Below are 18377 nucleotides of genomic sequence, written 5' to 3' on the forward strand. Positions count from 1 at the left end.
TATTGATTTTAATTTTGATTTTGACTTTGGATAGACAAGCTCACTATCGGTAACCGGTTTCATTTAAAATTTCAATAATTTTCTTGCTTGGACCATATAAATTTTTTCAAAATTGTGGACCAAAACTAACCAAAACATGATATAAATAAACGAATCATTCCATTCGTAAATTTTTTCAAATACTCACTACCAAAATGAACGTATATTCGCAGTTTTCTACTCCCAGCATGACATGAACTTATCGTAATGCAACGAATAGAATACTATTTTATATTATTCTTTTTTATCTGGTGGAAATTTTTGTTTTATTCTATCAGCTTTTAGGCTACTAAGTTGAATGCGGCGGAAGACAACTCTGCTCGTGCTCATCACTTTCATTCAATTCGAAAATGAAAAATCCAATTCATTTCATCTTCGTGCTATGATCATTTTCCCCACTTCTTAAAACAATGAATATCTATGTACTGAACTGATTATCCTTCCAAATAAAATTAAGCTAGTTTGAAAAAACATTACTGCCCGACGAGAAAACACCGTTAGTCATGATCAAAATTTTAGGTGCTAAAGTTGATTTGAGAATTTTTGAAAATTTAAAAAGCTATTCTCATGACTTTTAAAAATTTGGCACAAAATAATAATACTCATCTATTTTGTCAAACAAAATGAAGTGAATTTATGACCAACTTATTGCTAGTTTTGAAAAAAAAAACAATTTAAAAATATTAAGTCACGAAGGCGATTTTCTTTGTCAAAATATCGTCTTTGGTGTATATCTACATCTACACATAACAGCCAACTAGAAAATCATTGCTATTAATATTGAAAGCATTTTGAAGCTACCAAGGCGATTTGTAATTTTATTTTATTAGAGAAAAATGAAATTACGCAGGAGTCTCTAAAGTGAAGTGACCTAAAGATTAAAAAGGGAGTATTTCCAAGTCGGACAGTCAAGTAAATTAAAAACCCTAAAATGTTTAATAACGTGATTTTTAAACAAATTTAGCTCAAAAATAGCTAAGCACGCGTCAATAAGGGTGGAATCGCGCCCTCACCCCACCACCAATTTGGAGTAAAAATGGACTAGGTATTGTCAAAATTATTCATGAGAACCAATGAAAAACAAATAAATTTTGTGAAAAATTCAAATATTTCGACGAAAATATTTTTCAGTTTTTTTGAAGAGTTTTGATCCCAGAAAGGGTGTAACGATTCCCAAGATTTTTGAATACGCTGTCATTTGACCCATCAAAATGGATTGAAACATGGACCTAAAATATAAAACTTCCATCAAAAGTCATGATTTTTGGTCTTTTTGAAAAAGGTATCATACGACTTATCAAAATAGGTTTAGACTTCTTAAGAAAATTTTATAACATTTCTTTGAAGTTTTTAAGAATTTTTAACCCAAAATGGAATTACGATCTTCACGATTTAAAAAAAAAATGTGTTACTCGGCCCATCGAAAAAGGTTAACATTTCGCGAGAATTCCAAATGTTTTAACGAAAGTGTTTTTCAAGCATTTTTGAAGTGTTTTGAACCCAAAATGAAGGTCACAATTTTCGATGTTTTTAAATCACGGGGGTTATGCAATCTATCAGAATAAATTAAAATTTCACGAGAATGCAAGAAATTCAAATATTTCAACGAAAATATTTTTAAGCAATTTTGAAGAATTTTGAGACCAAAGTTAGGTCATGATTATCTTTTGAGATTGTTGTAAAAGGTATCATGCGACGTATCGAAATGGGTGAAAATTTCGCAATAAATTCAAACATTTCAAGAATTTCCATACATTTTCAAAAATGGGCACAACTTTGAAAAAAACTGATGACCACGACTACCACGAGCCGATAAACTAGTTTTGCTAACACCAGTCACCAAGTGTTCAAAAAAGTTTTGATGGAAGATTTTGATTTGCTGGCAAAACTTTAACCCATTTTGATAGGTCGAATGACACTTTTAGGTTTTCGAAAACCCCAAAATTCTTCAAAAATGCTCAAAAAACATTTTCATCAAAATATTTGAATTTTTCGCGAAATCCTAAACCATTTTGATTGGTTGCAAGGTCACTTTGGAATAATTTTATAACAGTTCATTTTCACTCAAAATTAGAGGTGGGGGAGCGATTTTGAAATTCTTCTCTGCCTTAATGTGCAAGTCCCAAGTCGTTATTGTTGGCACTGGGCAATTTTGAAAATTCAGGGTGAATAGGCTCCACCCCGCTTCCTGTCCTATTGTGCCACTGTGAAAATCCAATATACCTCTTTTCTGATATTTTAGATCTATATCTACAAATGACTGACTGAATTTTTTATGCCGCAAAACTTCCAGCCGAATTTGATTTTTAAACTTTAAAGCAGTTTCAGCCAGTTGGACTGTCAGTTACCTATTCGTAGAAAATTTACAGGACGCGGACGTATGCATTTCAAGATAACATAAAAGTAAACAATGAAGTTCCTGCCGGCAAAAATTACGAGTAGGTATAGTACAATTTTCGCCTAATTTTGGAAAAAACATTTTTTATTCAACTTGACTTTCTTCTTACAGAAGGATTTAGACTTACTTATACAAATATGAGCACAAAATATCGTAAAAAAAAATAATAACAAACACAAACGAAATACCTAGTATACCTAACCTACACATTTGAAAAAATGTAACATCAAAAGTAGGTACAGGTACCTTTATCACAACAACCGCGTCAATTAACATCCATTAAAACGACAAAAATAAAATACAGTAATATTAAAACAAGAGCAATATAATAATCATTTACCTTTGAAATTCGCTGGAAAAAAATCATAAAAAAAAACTTTCTTTTTTTGAATACTTCAAGTTTCGGAATTCATCGTAAAGTTTAAAACTACGGCTTTGAAATCGGAGACATAATTATAGTATAGATAAATGAATTCTTGAACTTCGGGTTCCGCTGATTTTCATGCACCTGCTCTGGTATCGAATTTTCATTTTACTGAAAAAAATAAACAAAATTGAGTGACTCATCCTTGCATGGTATTTATTCATATAGGCAACATGTACCTAAATGTATGTAATATATGTACCTTTCCTAATAAGGGCGTTTTTTGCTTTTACAAAATATAACCAATAGGCGTTTGAAAGTTCTTTATCACCCTGATACTTGTCCGGGTGATATTTACAAGCAATATCCCTGTAAATAAAAATACAATAATTTAAACGATTTTTTAATTAAAATGAAAAATTGAGATTTACGATAGTTTTACCTGAAAGCTTTCTCAATTTCACTTTGTGAGGCATCTTTCTCTACGTTCAACATTTGACGATATTTTTCGTTTCTTCTATTGGGAGTGCTTGCGATAAAAATAATAACATCAAATATGCCTTTCAACTCGTTCTGTTTACGTTCGAAAAGTTCTTTTCTTGGTGACTGGAATGAATTTATCCAAGTAATGGTTTCTTCACATTTTTTTAATATCAGATCTTTATCGAATTTGTCGATTTCATCTCCGAATATGGGATTTTGCACAGTGCTCTTCAAGTCGACGCAGTACGATTCCAAAGAGTTCTTAGCGTAGAATGAAGCCTTTCGGTATTCTTCTTTGATTCGACGTTTTTCAGCCTCTCTGATCACACGTTGAATCTCGCTCTTGCTGAGACGTCCTCTATCGTATGCGATAGTGATTTGATTCATATTGCCAATCGATTTTCCGATTGCTGTCACGTTTAAAACACCGTTAGCATCGATTTCAAACGTCACATCCGCTTCAGCTGCGCCGGCAGGCGCTGGAGGGAAACCTTCGAGGGTGAATCGGCCCAAAAGATGATTATATTTGGTTAAAGTACACTCTCCTTCGTATACTTCAATATCTGCCGCAGTCTGATTATCAACTAGTGTACGGTAACCTTGACGAGTATGCCTTGCTGGAATCGCAGTATTACGTTTAATGATCACACTCATGTATGTATCGTCTTCTTCCGTTAAGGATCCTTCCTTATTAACGGCAACGCCCAATGACAATGGTGTGACGTCGAATAACACTACATCTTGTACCACTATCGATGAGTCACCGTTCAGTATGGCAGCTTGTATGGCAGCTCCATAGGCTACAGCTTCGTCCGGATTAATCGTTTTGTTTAATTCTTTACCATCGAAGAAATCTTGTAGCATTTTTTGTATTTTCGGAATACGAGACGAACCACCTACTAAAACGATGCGATCAATTTGAGTTTTGCTAATTCTGGCATCTTGAATCGCTTTTTCAACCAGTCCCATCGCATTTTGGAAGAAGTACGAGTTTAATTCTTCAAAACGAGCACGAGTAATCGAACTATAAAAATCAATTCCATCGTGGAGACAATCGAGTTCTATATTGACCGCAGTAGTTGACGATAAGATTCTTTTTGCTCGTTCACATGCTACTCGCAAACGGCCTACAGCTCTTTTGTCACGAGTAAGATCTTTCTTGTATTTTTGTTTGAATTCTTGAACGAAATGATTGACCATTTGGCTGTCGAAATCTTCTCCGCCCAAGTGAGTATTACCGGCGGTTGAATTCACTTCAAAAACACTGTTTTGAATGGTCAAAATGGAAACATCGAAAGTTCCGCCGCCTAGATCAAAAATCAATACCTTATGCGCCCTGGAATCCTACAAAAATTCAAGCAAATTAATAGAGTGTTGATTAGGGTTAATAGAGAATTAGAGAAGACTGTCAATTTAATTTGAACATAACATAATGGAAATTAATTCTGAAAGTGATACGTACTTTCTTGTCTAAACCGTAGGCGATGGCAGCAGCTGTAGGTTCATTAATGATACGCAATACGTTTAAACCTGCGATTTTTGCAGCATCTATGGTAGCCGCTCTTTGAGAATCGTTAAAATACGCAGGTACAGTAATTACAGCATTCTTGACAGTTTTACCAAGATATGCTTCAGCTATATCTTTCATTTTTCCCAAAACCATTGAGGATATCTGCAGAAAAATCAAGTCAAGAAAAGTACCTAGGTGAAATTCTGGATACTACATAGGTAGGCAGCAAAGCACACAATTATTTCAAGCCTTACTTCTTCCGCATAGTAGGTCTCAGTAGCACCTCGGACCGTAACTTCAATTTTTGGTTTGTTATGATCATCAATTACGTTGAAAGGCCATTTTTTCATGTCAGCCTGGACTGTATCATCTTCAAATTTACGTCCCATTAATCTCTTGACATCTGTACACGGTAATGGACGACAAACGATTACTCATCCGATTTCCAAAAAATGAAGTTTCATAGATATTTATCTAGTGTAGGTAGGAATACAAGGAAAAAATGTGAAACTTACGGAAGATGGTATTATCTACATTCCTCGTAGATTGACTTTTCGCAGCTTCTCCAATGAAGGTCTCAATATCGGTAAAAGCGACGCAGCTGGGCGTAGTTCTATCGCCTTGGTCGTTGGCGATAATTTCGACTTGACCGTGTTGGAAAACTCCAACACACGAGTACGTTGTACCCAAATCGATTCCAATCGCTGGAGAATTCATTGGTAACTCCTGCAAATGAAAATACAGAATTACTGTTCAATTATTGTGTGCCTTATTTAGCTAATGAAAAAAATCATTATTCGAGTAAATCACGATTGCAAAAACATCTAACTCACATTCAAATTGACTCGGTCATGTCATTTCAAAATTCAAAACAGATTTTTCGAGAGGTTTTTCACTTTTTTTACGATTCTGAAATTCTGAATATTCTGATAGGATGCGGCGCGCTCTATTGAATGGCCATGGAATTACTTTTGTGAGTCTTATTTTCCCGCCAAATCGCGCTGATTAGTGATTCAACATGAGTATTTTTTAAAACCCGGCAAGTCCCGACTCACGAGTCACGAAGTTTTGCATCATCCGTATTATCATTTTTTCCGTTTTTCGAAATTATTATTCAAATTTTTGTACTTTTATGTTTTTTCTTTCAATAAAAAATTTTTCTTTTTATAAAACAGCCAGAAAACTATTCACAAGTGAACTTTTTTCAGAGCTTTCATTAAATTTCATCATTTAGAAAGTTTCAGAAGATTTATTTCAGGTCCTTCAGATGAAATTTTAAACAAGATTCAGTTACAAAACTATCAGTGATTTCTAAAACCCCAAAGTCCACTTTCCAGGTATTTCAAAGTTCAAAGTGTATTAATAGCGATGATGGCAAAACTTTTGAAATCAAAATTTGACCCAAAATATGTATTTTTGTATGCCCTTTCCATGTTTGATATCGGTTTTCACTTTAACCCATCAGAATTTGGTTAAAACAGTTTTTTTTTGTCTCTCCTGACAAATTTATAACTTTGGACTTACGGTGCTTTCGATATGATCGAGTCAGTTAAATTTAATGATAAACTTGATGAAATACGATGTTGATAACTACAATAATACGAGTAGGTAGGTGAGTAAACGCTAAAAGCTTTAAAAAGTCACCAAAAAAGTGAAAAAAACGAGATCAAAACATTTTAATGATAATGAATACAAAAAAAACAACAATAAAATTACAATACAAATTAAAATGATATGGTTAATAATTTTTAAAAAGTTGAACTACATAAATAAATAACTAATAAGTTTAGCAATTTTGTGATTAAAAAGCGAAATTCGTTGGAAATTTTTGGCAACCAAGTGAGAATTTTTAAAATTTATGGGAAGGAAGCCAATGTTTGGGAAACATCGAAATTTTTATAAATTAGCACAAAAAGACTTTTTAGTTTTTGGCAATCTCTAATAGAAAAAAAATCAGTTTCCAGTGATTCTGGTAAAAGTCGAAAATTTTGCAAAACTTAGCAACACCTTCTGAAACTTACTTACGAAAAAAAAGGTTACTTCTTGGCAATTGCTGCCAAAAAAAGGGAGGCTTTCGGGCAATTTTTGGGGAAAAAAGTGGAAATCTTCGACGATTTTGCTAAAAACATAGAATTTTTGTTAAACATCAAGTTTTTGGCATTTCAACAAAAAGCAGGAATATTTGGAAATAATTGGCAAACAAACTGACATTTTTTCGCAATTTTTGCATGAAAAGCGATTTTTCTGACACCTATAAGTACGGTGAAAAAAAAACAGACTTTTGGGTAGTTTTTCGCAACTTCAGCTAAAAAATTAAGACTTCAATTTTGATAAAAAAGCAAATACGAATTTGTAAATTTTTGGCAAAATGCTTTGACAATTAAACAATAAACAATAATCTAATACAAGCGCTGGAAAAAAATATTCTATAAAAAATATTTTGTTCATTGAAAATTCTCAATTGAAAAAAAACCCCTTTCACTTCTCCAAGTGATGTTGGTCTCGAAAAATCTCGAAAAATGAAATAGAACAAAAGAGCTCACTTGAAAACTTTACACAATTTTTCAATTTATGGGTCATAATAATTCTTTTAAATAAAAATTATTCCAGGAAAAAAATTCCGATGGCTAGGTACCCAAGTTATATTAGTCCCTCTGTTTGAATTCTCATAAAATTGGGGAAAAAATCAATAAAAAAGAAATAACAAAATTTGATGAACAAATTTGAGAAAAAACCTTCCTTGGCTCTCTAAACCATAGAGACCGAATCCGGCAATTTTTTGAATTTATTCAAAAACAGATATAAAAAAATGTTGACGAGAATTTCAGATCAGGCCAAGTCAATTAGGCTTCAAATACATACCCTTCGACCAAAACTTGAGCTGCTGAAGCTCGTATGGTGAAGATTATATGTACGACAATCTTTTCAATTTAACGATCATCAAGTCTTGCACTGTGTATTTAAAAGCTTGAGTCCTAGAAAGAATTTGAGAGGAATTTGACTGAGACAGAGGTATTCGCATTTGAGCTCTTATAGAGAATTACAGTTATAATTTTCACGTTGCGATTTATCGAAAACTGCTCAACTTTGAGAGCTCAACTTCGAAATTGATTGAATTTTGAACTAATCTATTCACAAAGTTATAAAAAAGTAAACAGGAAATCATACTTAAATAGATTGATATGTAATTTGAAAAGTTCAAACACGTTCTTTTCAATGATCAAATTTTCAAAACCGAATTTCAATACTTCTAAAGGGAAGGGATCACAAGCGCTTCTCTCAGTTTCGATTAAAATTCAAAAAAGAATTCGAAATTGAAACTTTTCTTTTTTTTTACAATAATTTACAAGTTTTCTTTATTCTCATAAAAAAAAAAAAAAAAAACGGTAGGTAAAGTTCTGAAAACAGAACTGAAAACATTTTCAGAGAAAATCTAAGAGCTCCTGATGAGAAATTCAAACGCTTCATTTTAAATTTCGAGGGAAAATAAAAATAAAATGTGCCCAATTCGACGAGCCATATTTTTTTTATTGAAAAAAAGTACAAGAATTTTCGATTTTGAATACGTTCCAAGTCTTGGAGAATATCGAGTCACGACTTTCTTGGAAATGACATCAATCGTAAAAAAAAAAACAACAAAATCAAAACTGCCTGTTTTTACGAGCTTAGTTACGGATTTGGATCATTTCCTGGAAACGATTCGAATCACTATATCGGATCGATAATTTTAAACGAGAATTTTAGGTATATCACGGTTCGGTTCGGTTCGGTTCCAAAAATTTCCACAACTCAATGTGACCTTTACTCCATATCTTTTTCAGTTTTCTTACTCTTATACAGTTTCCGAGGGAATTGGCGAATAACGAATGAAATCCGAGCGCAATCAATAGAGAAGCAGCAGACGATTCGTACATATGTAAATTCAATACAGACTATACAATCCCAATTGAGAAATACGAAAAAAGGCACGAAAAGCGTTGGTTGGGGTATATGTAGTACTTATAATAAAAGCGAGAAGACTGGTAGGTAGGTACTAGGTAGGTAGGTAGGTAGGTAGGTAGGTAGATTACTTACATACAAGTACGTACATTAAATTACACGATCTTGGAAAAAAAATTTCCTTCAATACGACTAACACTTACTTAAACAACGAAAATAAACACTTAAAAAAACACAACAATACAATATGATATGAGTATAAAAAATATCAGAGGGTTGATCGCACTTCGTCACGTCAAACCCATTGTCACCAATAACAAAATAAAAACCTGGGAATCTGCATCGAATTTAAGGTTACTATTTTCCAACTGTAACAAAGACACAAACAGATGTAATGAATAATAATGAATTGTTCAAAATTGGATCATTTTTTATTGCCCCTATGTATCTATCTATCATACGAATACAAATACAAACCAAGTTTGATGAGAGAATTTTTCGCTTTTACGATGATATGCCAATATATTTCTGCGATCTCCTTATCACCTCTCCATTTATCAGGGTGGAAAACGATGGCTTTTTCTCTGCAAATTTAGTTTCAAATTAAATCATAACCACACATATGTTATATAGATTGTAGGTGATAGATTTTAATTTTGTTTCATTGACTGGTTGGCCAACAACCCCTTATAATGTGCAATACAACTGGCAAGAAAATGCCATAGAAATTCGATTTATATTGCATTTCTGCGACCTAAAAACCTCACTCACTTGGCCTTTTTTGGATATGAGTAATTGAGTATACATACATGAAGTGTACAAAAAAAAGAAGACGAATTTTACATTTTCGCGGTAGAATACGTAGACATTTGCAATTCACCCCCCGCCCCCCTAATGACATCCATAGAGAATAGTTCTGATTCTGAATCCATAACATGTTCATCAAAAAAATGTTGTGAGCGGTCTTGAATAGTTTTGAGAAAAGAATTGGGTCATAATAATTGGAATTTTTGGAAAAGTGCAATGCAACTTATCAAAATGAGTCACATTATCGGAAGAAAAAAATTATACTTATGCTAAAACGTTTCCAAAAATGGAGTAAAACAAACTTGAAAATATGTACTTAATTCGAAATCTTTATGCGAACCATCTCATGACACTTTTTCAATTCCAAAAATCGTGGACTGGATTCTTCGAAAATGTTCAAAAAAAGTTTTGATAAAAATTTTTGATCTTTTGCCGGTATTTTAACCCATTGACACCTCAGTCAAAAAAATCAAAAATCTTTACCATATTTTGGGATCAACATTCTTCAAAACTGCGTTGAACAACATTTTCGTCGAAATGTATAAATTCCTCGAGAAATTTTAACTGATTTTCATGGATGCCACCACTTCGAAGATTGTCAAGATCGTAACTCAATTTTGAGCTCAAAATTAAAAATTCGTTGAAGTAGGTATTTGAATTTTTCGCAAAATTTTAACCCACTTTGACAGATCTTACGGTACTTTTTCAAATATGTATTTCAAAAATTATGACCCAAATTCTGGGCTTAAAAATCCTTAAGTCGGGGAGCCCACTTGAGGATAAATTGCACCCCCCCCCCGTCGATCCTCTGGGGCAACTTTTTTCTTAAAGGGGGAGTCCTAAGGAACATTTCTAGCCCTTGTACTCAAAAAAAAGTGGCCCTACTTACAAAATGGCGGCCATTTTGATTGACAGGTCAGCCGAAATCGCAGATTTTGCGTTCCAACATAGGACTTGCTCAAAATTTTTCAAATTGTACAAAGGTAGATCGAAAGATCAAGCAAAAATTTATCACCTGTCAACATTTCAAGTGCTAAAGTGCGTTTTTCGATTTTTGGTGAATTTTTGAAAATCAAATTTAGGCCAAAAATGAGGGAAAAATCAAAATTTTACCAAACTGACCAAGAAAGCTGAAATTTGGGATACACCCTATTTTCGACATGCCAAATCGATTGGAAACTGTTTCAAACCGTTTTGAGCAGTTCTGGAGCCTCCAGCAGATTTTTAAAACTCGAAATTCCCACAAAAATTTCACCAAAATGGAGTTGAATAGCCGAAATTTACTCTGCAAACTAATTTCAATACGCTACGAAGCAACTGCAGGCGAATTTCAAGTCGTTTTGGAGCATCCAGCGATTTTTTGAAAATTACTGGAACCTCCAGGAGATTTTTGAAACTTTAAATTTTCACAAAATTTCATCAAACGGAGATGGAAAGTCAAAATTCATTCTGCAAACTAATTTCCATACGCTACGAAGTCGTCTGCTGGTGGATTTCAAGTCGTTTTGGAGCCTCCAGCGACTTTTCGAGAGGTCATGTGGTGTTTTTTGGAAAATTGAAATTTCCAAAAAGTAGTAAAGTTGGAAGCTTCAAAATCATTTAAAACCGTTTGAAACCACCATGTAGTCGACTTCATATCGTATTGAAATTAGTTTGCGAAGTAAATTTCAGCTTGCCAACACCATTTGGTAAAATGTAGCGGGAATTTAGGTTTCAAGGCGGCTCCAGTAATTTTCAAAATGTCGCTGGAGACTCCAAAATGATTTGAACTCACTTGAAGTCGTCTTCAGAGGATCTTCAAATTGGAGTGTAGAGTAAATTTCAGCTTTCCATCGCCTTTTGATGAAATTTTGTGAAAATTTAAAGTTTCAAAAATCTGATGGAGGCTCTAGGAATTATCAAAAAGTCGCCGGAGACTCCAAAACGACTTGAAATTCCCCTGCAGTACTTCGTAGCGCATTGAAATTAGTTTGTAGAATAAATTTCAGCTTTCCAACTCCATTTTGGTGAAATTTTGTGGGAATTTCGAGTTTCAAAAATCTGCTGGAGGCTCCAGAACTGCTCAAAATGGTTTGAAACAGTTTCCAATCGATTTGGCATGTCGAAAATAGGGTGTATCCCAAATTTCAGCTTTCTTGGTCAGTTTGGTAAAATTTTGATTTTTCCCTCATTTTTGGCCTAAATTTGATTTTCAAAAATTCACCAAAAATCGAAAAACGCACTTTAGCACTTAAAATGTTGACAGGTGATAAATTTTTGCTTGATCTTTCGATCTACCTTTGTACAATTTGAAAAATTTTGTGCAAGTCCTATTGTTGGAACGCAAAATCAGCGATTTCGGCTGACCTGTCAATCAAAATGGCCGCCATTTTGTAAGTAGGGCCACTTTTTTTTTGAGTACAAGGGCTAGAAATGTTGCTTAGGACTCTCCCTTCAAGAAGAAAGTTGCCTCAGAGGATCGACGGAGGGGGGTGCAATTTATCCTTAAGTGGGCTCCCCGACCCCCGACTCAAAAATAATGACCCAAATGCTGAGCTCAAAATTCCATAAATAAAACTAGTCAAAAAAAGTTCTCATAGAAATTATTGATTTTCTGTCGACATTTTAGCCTATTTTGATGAGTAATATGACACTGACACTTTATTCAAAACCCCCGAAAATCATCATCCCAGTTTTGGATCAAAATTCTTCAAAAATGCTCAAAAAAATTTCGTTGAAATATTTGGATTTTTCACAAAATTTAAAACTCATTTCGATATCACGAAAATCGTAAACAAATTAGGACTAAACAATTTTCGAAACGGACCAAAAAAATTTTTGATAGGAATTTTTGATTTTCTGTCGATCGATATTCTTGAAACATGCTCAAAAAACGTTTCTGTTGAGATATTGAATTTTCTGTGAAATTTTATTTTCTGTGAAATTTTAACCCATTTTGGTAGGCCTCATGAGAATTTTTCAATAATTTCAAAAATTATAACGCTATTCTGCGCCCAAAATTCTTCAAAAAAACCTCAAAAAAACATTTTTGTAGACATTTTAGAATTCCAACTCATTTTGATGGGTAGTAGTTATTGAATTTGTGCAAATATCACGAAAATCGTGACTAATAAATTTGGGCTCAAAATTCTTAAAAAATTGCTCAAAAAAAGTTTCGATAGAAATTTCGATTTTCTGTCGAAGTTTTAACCTATTTTGATGAGTCACATGACACGTTTTTCAAAATCCTCAAAAATCAAAACCTCATTTTGGATTCATTTTTTCAAAAATCGTAAACATCATGACTCAATTTCGGGCTCAAAATTCTTTGGAAATGCTCAAAAAACATTTTTGTTAAAATATTGGAATTTATTGAAGTTTTTACGCATTTCGATAAGTCTCCTGACAATTTTTTTCAAATTTCAAAAATCATGACCCGATTCGGGGCTCAAAATTCTTTAAAAGGTGCTCAAAAAACATTTTCGTTGGAATGTTTGATTTTATAGTGAAGTTTTAACCCATTTACATGGACCGCATCACATTTTTTCAAAAATCTTAAACCTTGTGACTAAATTTTGGGCTTAAATTTTTTCAAAATTTCCATTTCCAAACAAAAGTTTCAACCCATCTAAAACCCTCAACAACCAAGATCCGATTTTAGACTCAAAACTTATCAAAAATGCAAAAATGCTCGAAAAACATTTTAAAACCAAAAACTGAAAATAAAATGAAACAATGTAAAATCAAAAACTAAAAATGAAATTGTAAATTCTAAAAATTAGATCAAAATTGAAAACTCAATAAAATAAACTAAAATCGAAATCAAAAAATGGAAGTAAAATCGAAAACTGAAAACGAAACAAAAGTAGTGAAAACGAAATATAAAACTGAAGAGAGATATTCCATCTGAAAGTTGAATCAAAAACCGACAATTATTGAATTGAAATTTCTGAAAATTAAATCCAAAACTGAAAATAAAATCGAAAATCGAAATGAACCTTGAAACGTTGAAAATGAGTTCAAAACCTTAAAACGCAATGAAAAACTAAAATTATACTCGGAGTGCTCAATACTAACCTAAAAAAATGTGTAGGACTCGAGCAGTTTTGAAAATTGAAAAATTTTGGTCTCTTCTGTCACTTTGTTGAACTTTTACCTAACAAAAGCCAATTGGATTTCTTAGGTCGAAAAAAATATGCAAGCCAATTGAATACTTTATGCCGAATAAATTGTTACTCAGAACAAAAAAATCACATCAATAAAATTACAAAAATATTATCGCAGACTTACCTAAATGCAGACTCGATTTGCTCCGGAGCGGCGTCTTTTTCGAGGTTCAAAATTTCATAATACGTGTCGTATCGGTTTGCAGGGTACCTCGCTAATGAAATAGCAACATCGAATACAGTTTGCATTTCTTCAAGTTTCTTATTGAATTCTTCTTTTCCCGCCGATGGCTTTTTAGAATACAGCCATTCTACACATTCTTCGCATTTTTTAAAAATTATTTCTCTATTTTTTTCTCTATCCGAGAGAAAACATGTTTATCTGCCAAGCTGCTCTTGACGTCGATACAGTACGACTCTAACGCGTTCATCGAAAAAATAGCTTCTTTTTGTTTTTTTTCATCGGTTTGATGTTCATCAGCGTCTTCGATCATCCGGTTGATTTCTTCTTCGCTGAGGCGATTCTTGTTGTGCTTAATCGTCAACTGTTTTGAAACTCCCGTCGATCTTTCTACGGCAGTAATGTTCAAAATACCATTGGCATCGATTTCGAAAGTTTCATCGATTCGATGCACGCCAGCAGGTGCAGGAGGGATACCATAAAGACTGAACTCGCCAAGTAAATGATTTTTTTTTGCTTCGATATGTTCGCCTTCGTAGACTGCGATAAATAGACTCGTTTGATTATCTTGCAATGTGCCGTAATCTCTGGTTTCTTTGGCTGGAATTACAGTATTTCGTGGGAGGATGACACTCACGGATCTATTTTCAAACGGTCCAACACCAACGCCCAGCGATAGAGGTAATACATCGACCAAAACAACATTTTCAACAATTTCGGATTTGTCCCCATTCAGTATAGCAGCTTGAACGGTAGCACCGTAAGCTACAGCTTCGTCCGGATTGATCGACTTGTAAAGTTCCTTTCCGCCGAAGAAGTCTTGCAGTATTTTTCTTATTTTGGGAATACGGGACGATCCGCCGACTAGAACAACGTGATCGATTTGAGTTCTGTGTAATTTAGCATCGCTGATCGCTTTTTCAACCAGTGCTATTATACTTCGAAAGTAGTCGGCGTTCAATTGTTCAAAAGGAGCGCGAGAGATCCAACTATTGAAATCAGTACCATTGAACAAAGAATCGATAGAAATATCTGCTCTTAAGGCCGATGATAGAATTCTTTTGGCTCCTTCGCAAGCAATCCGTAAACGACGTAGTGCTCTTTCGTTTTCGTTGATGTTGACATTATATATTTTTTTGCATTCTTTAACGAAATGATTGACCATTCTGCTATCGAAATCTTCACCACCCAAATGAGTATCTCCGGCGGTTGATTTCACTTCGAAAATACCGTTCTGAATGGTTAAAATGGATACATCGAAGGTTCCGCCGCCAAGATCGAAAACCAATACTGTTTGTTCGCCGGAATCCTGCAAAATTTAAAGCACATTAGGGTCCCGAAAAAATTGAAACAAATTACTCCATCGATGATCGCAAGTTTGCTAAAAAAATACTACTTACTTTTCTCTCCAGACCGTAAGCAATGGCAGCAGCGGTAGGTTCGTTAATGATTCGCAATACGTTTAAACCGGCGATTTTGGCGGCATCTATGGTAGCTCCTCTTTGCGAGTCGTTGAAATACGCAGGTACAGTGATTACAGCGTTTTTAACCGGTTTACCTAAATAATCTTCGGCAGTCTCTTTCATTTTTCGTAAAACCATCGCGGATATCTGCAAAACAGTCGAGTCAGTAAAAATACACACCGGATTACGAAATATCTACGCCGAACAACTGGAAAATTATTCTTACTTCTTCCGGACAGTATGTTCTGGAAGCACCGCAAATTTTAACTTTGATTTTCGGTTTGGTGTTTTCATTAACGACTTTGAAAGGCCAATGGTTAACATCATTTCTAAATATGATGTCATTGTCATCGAAATCGAATTTTCGGCCCATGATTCTTTTGACGTCTGTAAGTATGCAGAATAAAGAAATGAGACAATATTCATTCGTGTAAATACATACCTAAGGTAGTTAGTGTGAGAAAATTAGAAACTTACCGAAAATGGTGTTCTTCAAGTTTTTCGTTGATTGATTTTTAGCTGCATCTCCGATCAAAATTTCCGTATCTGTGAAAGCGACATAACTCGGCGTGGTTCTGTTACCTTGATCGTTAGCGATAATTTCCACTTTACCATGTTGGAATACACCGACGCAGGAGAACGTCGTCCCCAAATCGATACCGATAGCTGGATCACGATCACCCATTGGATCTATCATAGGAATAAAGATACAGAATTATTTTTACGAATTATCGTGTTTCTGCCATTTGATCTAGGTAATCATAATTCATCAGAGAAGTAAATTAAAAATGCAAAAACATACCTGCCCAACAAGTAAAATAATAAACTATAACTGACCGAAATCCTGCGACAATCACCAAGAAAGAATATTTACTATTTTATAAATGAAGTTTTTTCTTCACTTTCGCAGTATTATCACAACATTATTGCACTTAATTTCAAAACGGGTATCATATGAGGAACTTTTGCGATAAGAGTGTAGCTGCGCATGTGATGCAATAATGTACTAGACTAGACAGACTAGACTACTAGACATGGTAACTGGTTGGTTCCTTGTGTATTTATAGATTTTACTCCACCGCCCACAACACAACCAACCGGATATTGACGTCATCACGTCTCAACATTTTTCAAATGTCAGTCAAATAATAAAAGGCAATTACTATTTCAATGGACAGTCGCGATGCTTTCACATATCGTCACTACCGAAGTTGTTCCAATCGTTTGTGCTTTAATAGAGATAAATATTGTATTTTGCTTAGAATGAATTGGCCAAAAAAATTCAGCAACCTACTAATGAGTTACTTGAATTAAAATATGAATCACGTACGCTCTCCAACTGTCCTTTGCGTACCTACAGCGTGTAGCTACTAGCTACAGGGTGGCCAGAAATATCGGGTACCCCTAACCTGCCGACAGTGTCATGCGACTCGTAAAAACTACCTACATAGCGATGTTCTACGTTCCGAGTGTAGTTCAACTCACCTCGTGTAACCCCGCCTTTTGTCGATAGTTTCCGCTACGCACGTACAAACAATATGAGAATTACAAAATAAAAACGTAAATGAAAAAAAAAATCGGGATGAAGTGGATTCTGAAAGTTAATGACCCGGCGAACATTTTGGTGCAAAAAAAAAGTTCCTAGCTCCCCTCGGTTCCACTCCACACGGGGGTCAAAAAAAGTGGGAACTGGAAATTACAATATTTTTGAAAAAAATGAACTCGTTATTGAATCTACCAAAAAAGGGAAGAAAAATGGCATCTTCAAATTTTTTCTACCCCCCTCCAATTTATCCCCCTTCAATGATTGAAATATTGATTGAGAAGGGTGGGGGTGAAAATATGAAAAATTCAAACGGGATGAACTCGATATTTACATAGTTTTACCTGAGGAGTACAATGGCGTTTTCAGATTTTTTCTACCCCCCTCCAATTTATCCCCCACTTATTATATGAATTATTGAATGCGAGGGGAGGGGGTGAAAATACGAAAAATTCAAATGGGATGAACTCGATATTGACACAGTACGACTCGGGGAGCACAATGCCGTGTTCAAAATTTTTCTACCCCCCTCCAATGTATCCCCCTCTAATTTTTGAAAAATCAAATTCGGGGGTTGGAGGTGAAACTATGAAAAATTCAAACGGGATGAACTCGATATTTACATAGTTTCACCTGGGGAGTACAATGGCGTTTTCAGATTTTTTCTACCCCCCTCCAATTTATCCCCCACTTATTACATGAATTTTTGAATGCGGGGGAGGGGGTGAAAATACGAAAAATTCAAATGGGATGAACTCGATATTGACACAGTACGACTCGGGGAGTACGAGGCCGTGTTCAAATTTTTTCTACCCCCCTCCAATTTATCCCCCTCTAATTTTTGAAAAATTAAATTCGGGCGGAGGGGGTAAAAATATGAAAAATTCAAACGGGATGAACTCGATATTTACATAGTTTCACCTGGGGAGTACAATGGCGTTTTCAAATTATTTCTACCCCCCTCCAATTTATCCCCCACTTATTATATGAATTTTTGAATGCGGTGGGAGGGGGTGAAAATATGAAAAATTCAAATGGGATGAACTCGATATTGACACAGTACAACTCGGGGAGTACAATGCCGTGTTCAAATTTTTTCTACCCCCCTCCAATGTATCCCCCTCTAATTTTTGAAAAATTAAATTCGGGGGGAGGGGGTGAAAATATGAAAAATTCAAATGGAATGAACTCAATATTGACACAGTACAACTCGGGGAGTACAATGCCGTGTTCAAATTTTTTCTACCCCCTCCAATTTATCCCCCTCCAATTCTTGAAAAATCAAATTCGAGAGGAGGGGGTGAATGGAAGGTGATAGAAAAAATTTGAAAACACGATTGTACTTCCACAGTCATACTTAGTCAATATCGAGTTCATCCCATTTGACTTTTTCATATTTTCACTCCCTCCCCCCGCATTCACTAATTCTTATAATAAGTGGGGGATAAATTGAAGGGGGGTAGAAAAAATCTAAAAACGCCATTGTACTCCCCAGGTGAAACTAT

General features: G+C 34.6%; 2 protein-coding genes across 3 annotated transcripts; both read right to left on the reverse strand.

Annotated features, from left to right (window-relative positions):
- Positions 1-1700: 1700 nt before the first annotated feature.
- On the reverse strand, positions 1701-5775 carry LOC135838577 (heat shock 70 kDa protein II-like). Of its 2 annotated transcripts, XM_065354256.1 has the most exons (7): positions 5628-5775; positions 5310-5520; positions 5049-5197; positions 4747-4956; positions 3244-4628; positions 3064-3170; positions 1702-2972 (listed from the first exon to the last, which is right to left on the reverse strand). In XM_065354256.1, the coding sequence occupies exons 2-7, from the start codon at positions 5509-5511 to the stop codon at positions 2965-2967; spliced, it is 2061 nt and encodes a 686-aa protein (XP_065210328.1). In that variant the 5' UTR covers positions 5512-5520; positions 5628-5775; the 3' UTR covers positions 1702-2964. The 2 variants fall into 2 exon arrangements, with proteins under 2 accessions (XP_065210329.1, XP_065210328.1); XM_065354257.1 differs by lacking the exon at positions 5628-5775 and having other exon boundaries at positions 1701-2972.
- Positions 5776-6446: 671 nt separating this feature from the next.
- Positions 6447-16475, reverse strand: LOC135838582 (heat shock 70 kDa protein cognate 4-like). Its single transcript, XM_065354265.1, has 7 exons — positions 16132-16475; positions 15807-16019; positions 15556-15716; positions 15267-15476; positions 13810-15175; positions 9211-9317; positions 6447-9101 (listed from the first exon to the last, which is right to left on the reverse strand). Exons 2-5 carry the CDS (start codon positions 16012-16014, stop codon positions 14024-14026), a joined length of 1731 nt encoding a protein of 576 aa, XP_065210337.1. The 5' UTR covers positions 16015-16019; positions 16132-16475; the 3' UTR covers positions 6447-9101; positions 9211-9317; positions 13810-14023.
- Between the last annotated feature and the right edge of the window lie 1902 nt (positions 16476-18377).

The sequence above is a fragment of the Planococcus citri genome, chromosome 3, assembly GCF_950023065.1.
Source record: "Planococcus citri chromosome 3, ihPlaCitr1.1, whole genome shotgun sequence".
In the NCBI taxonomy this organism is placed as follows: domain Eukaryota; kingdom Metazoa; phylum Arthropoda; class Insecta; order Hemiptera; family Pseudococcidae; genus Planococcus; species Planococcus citri.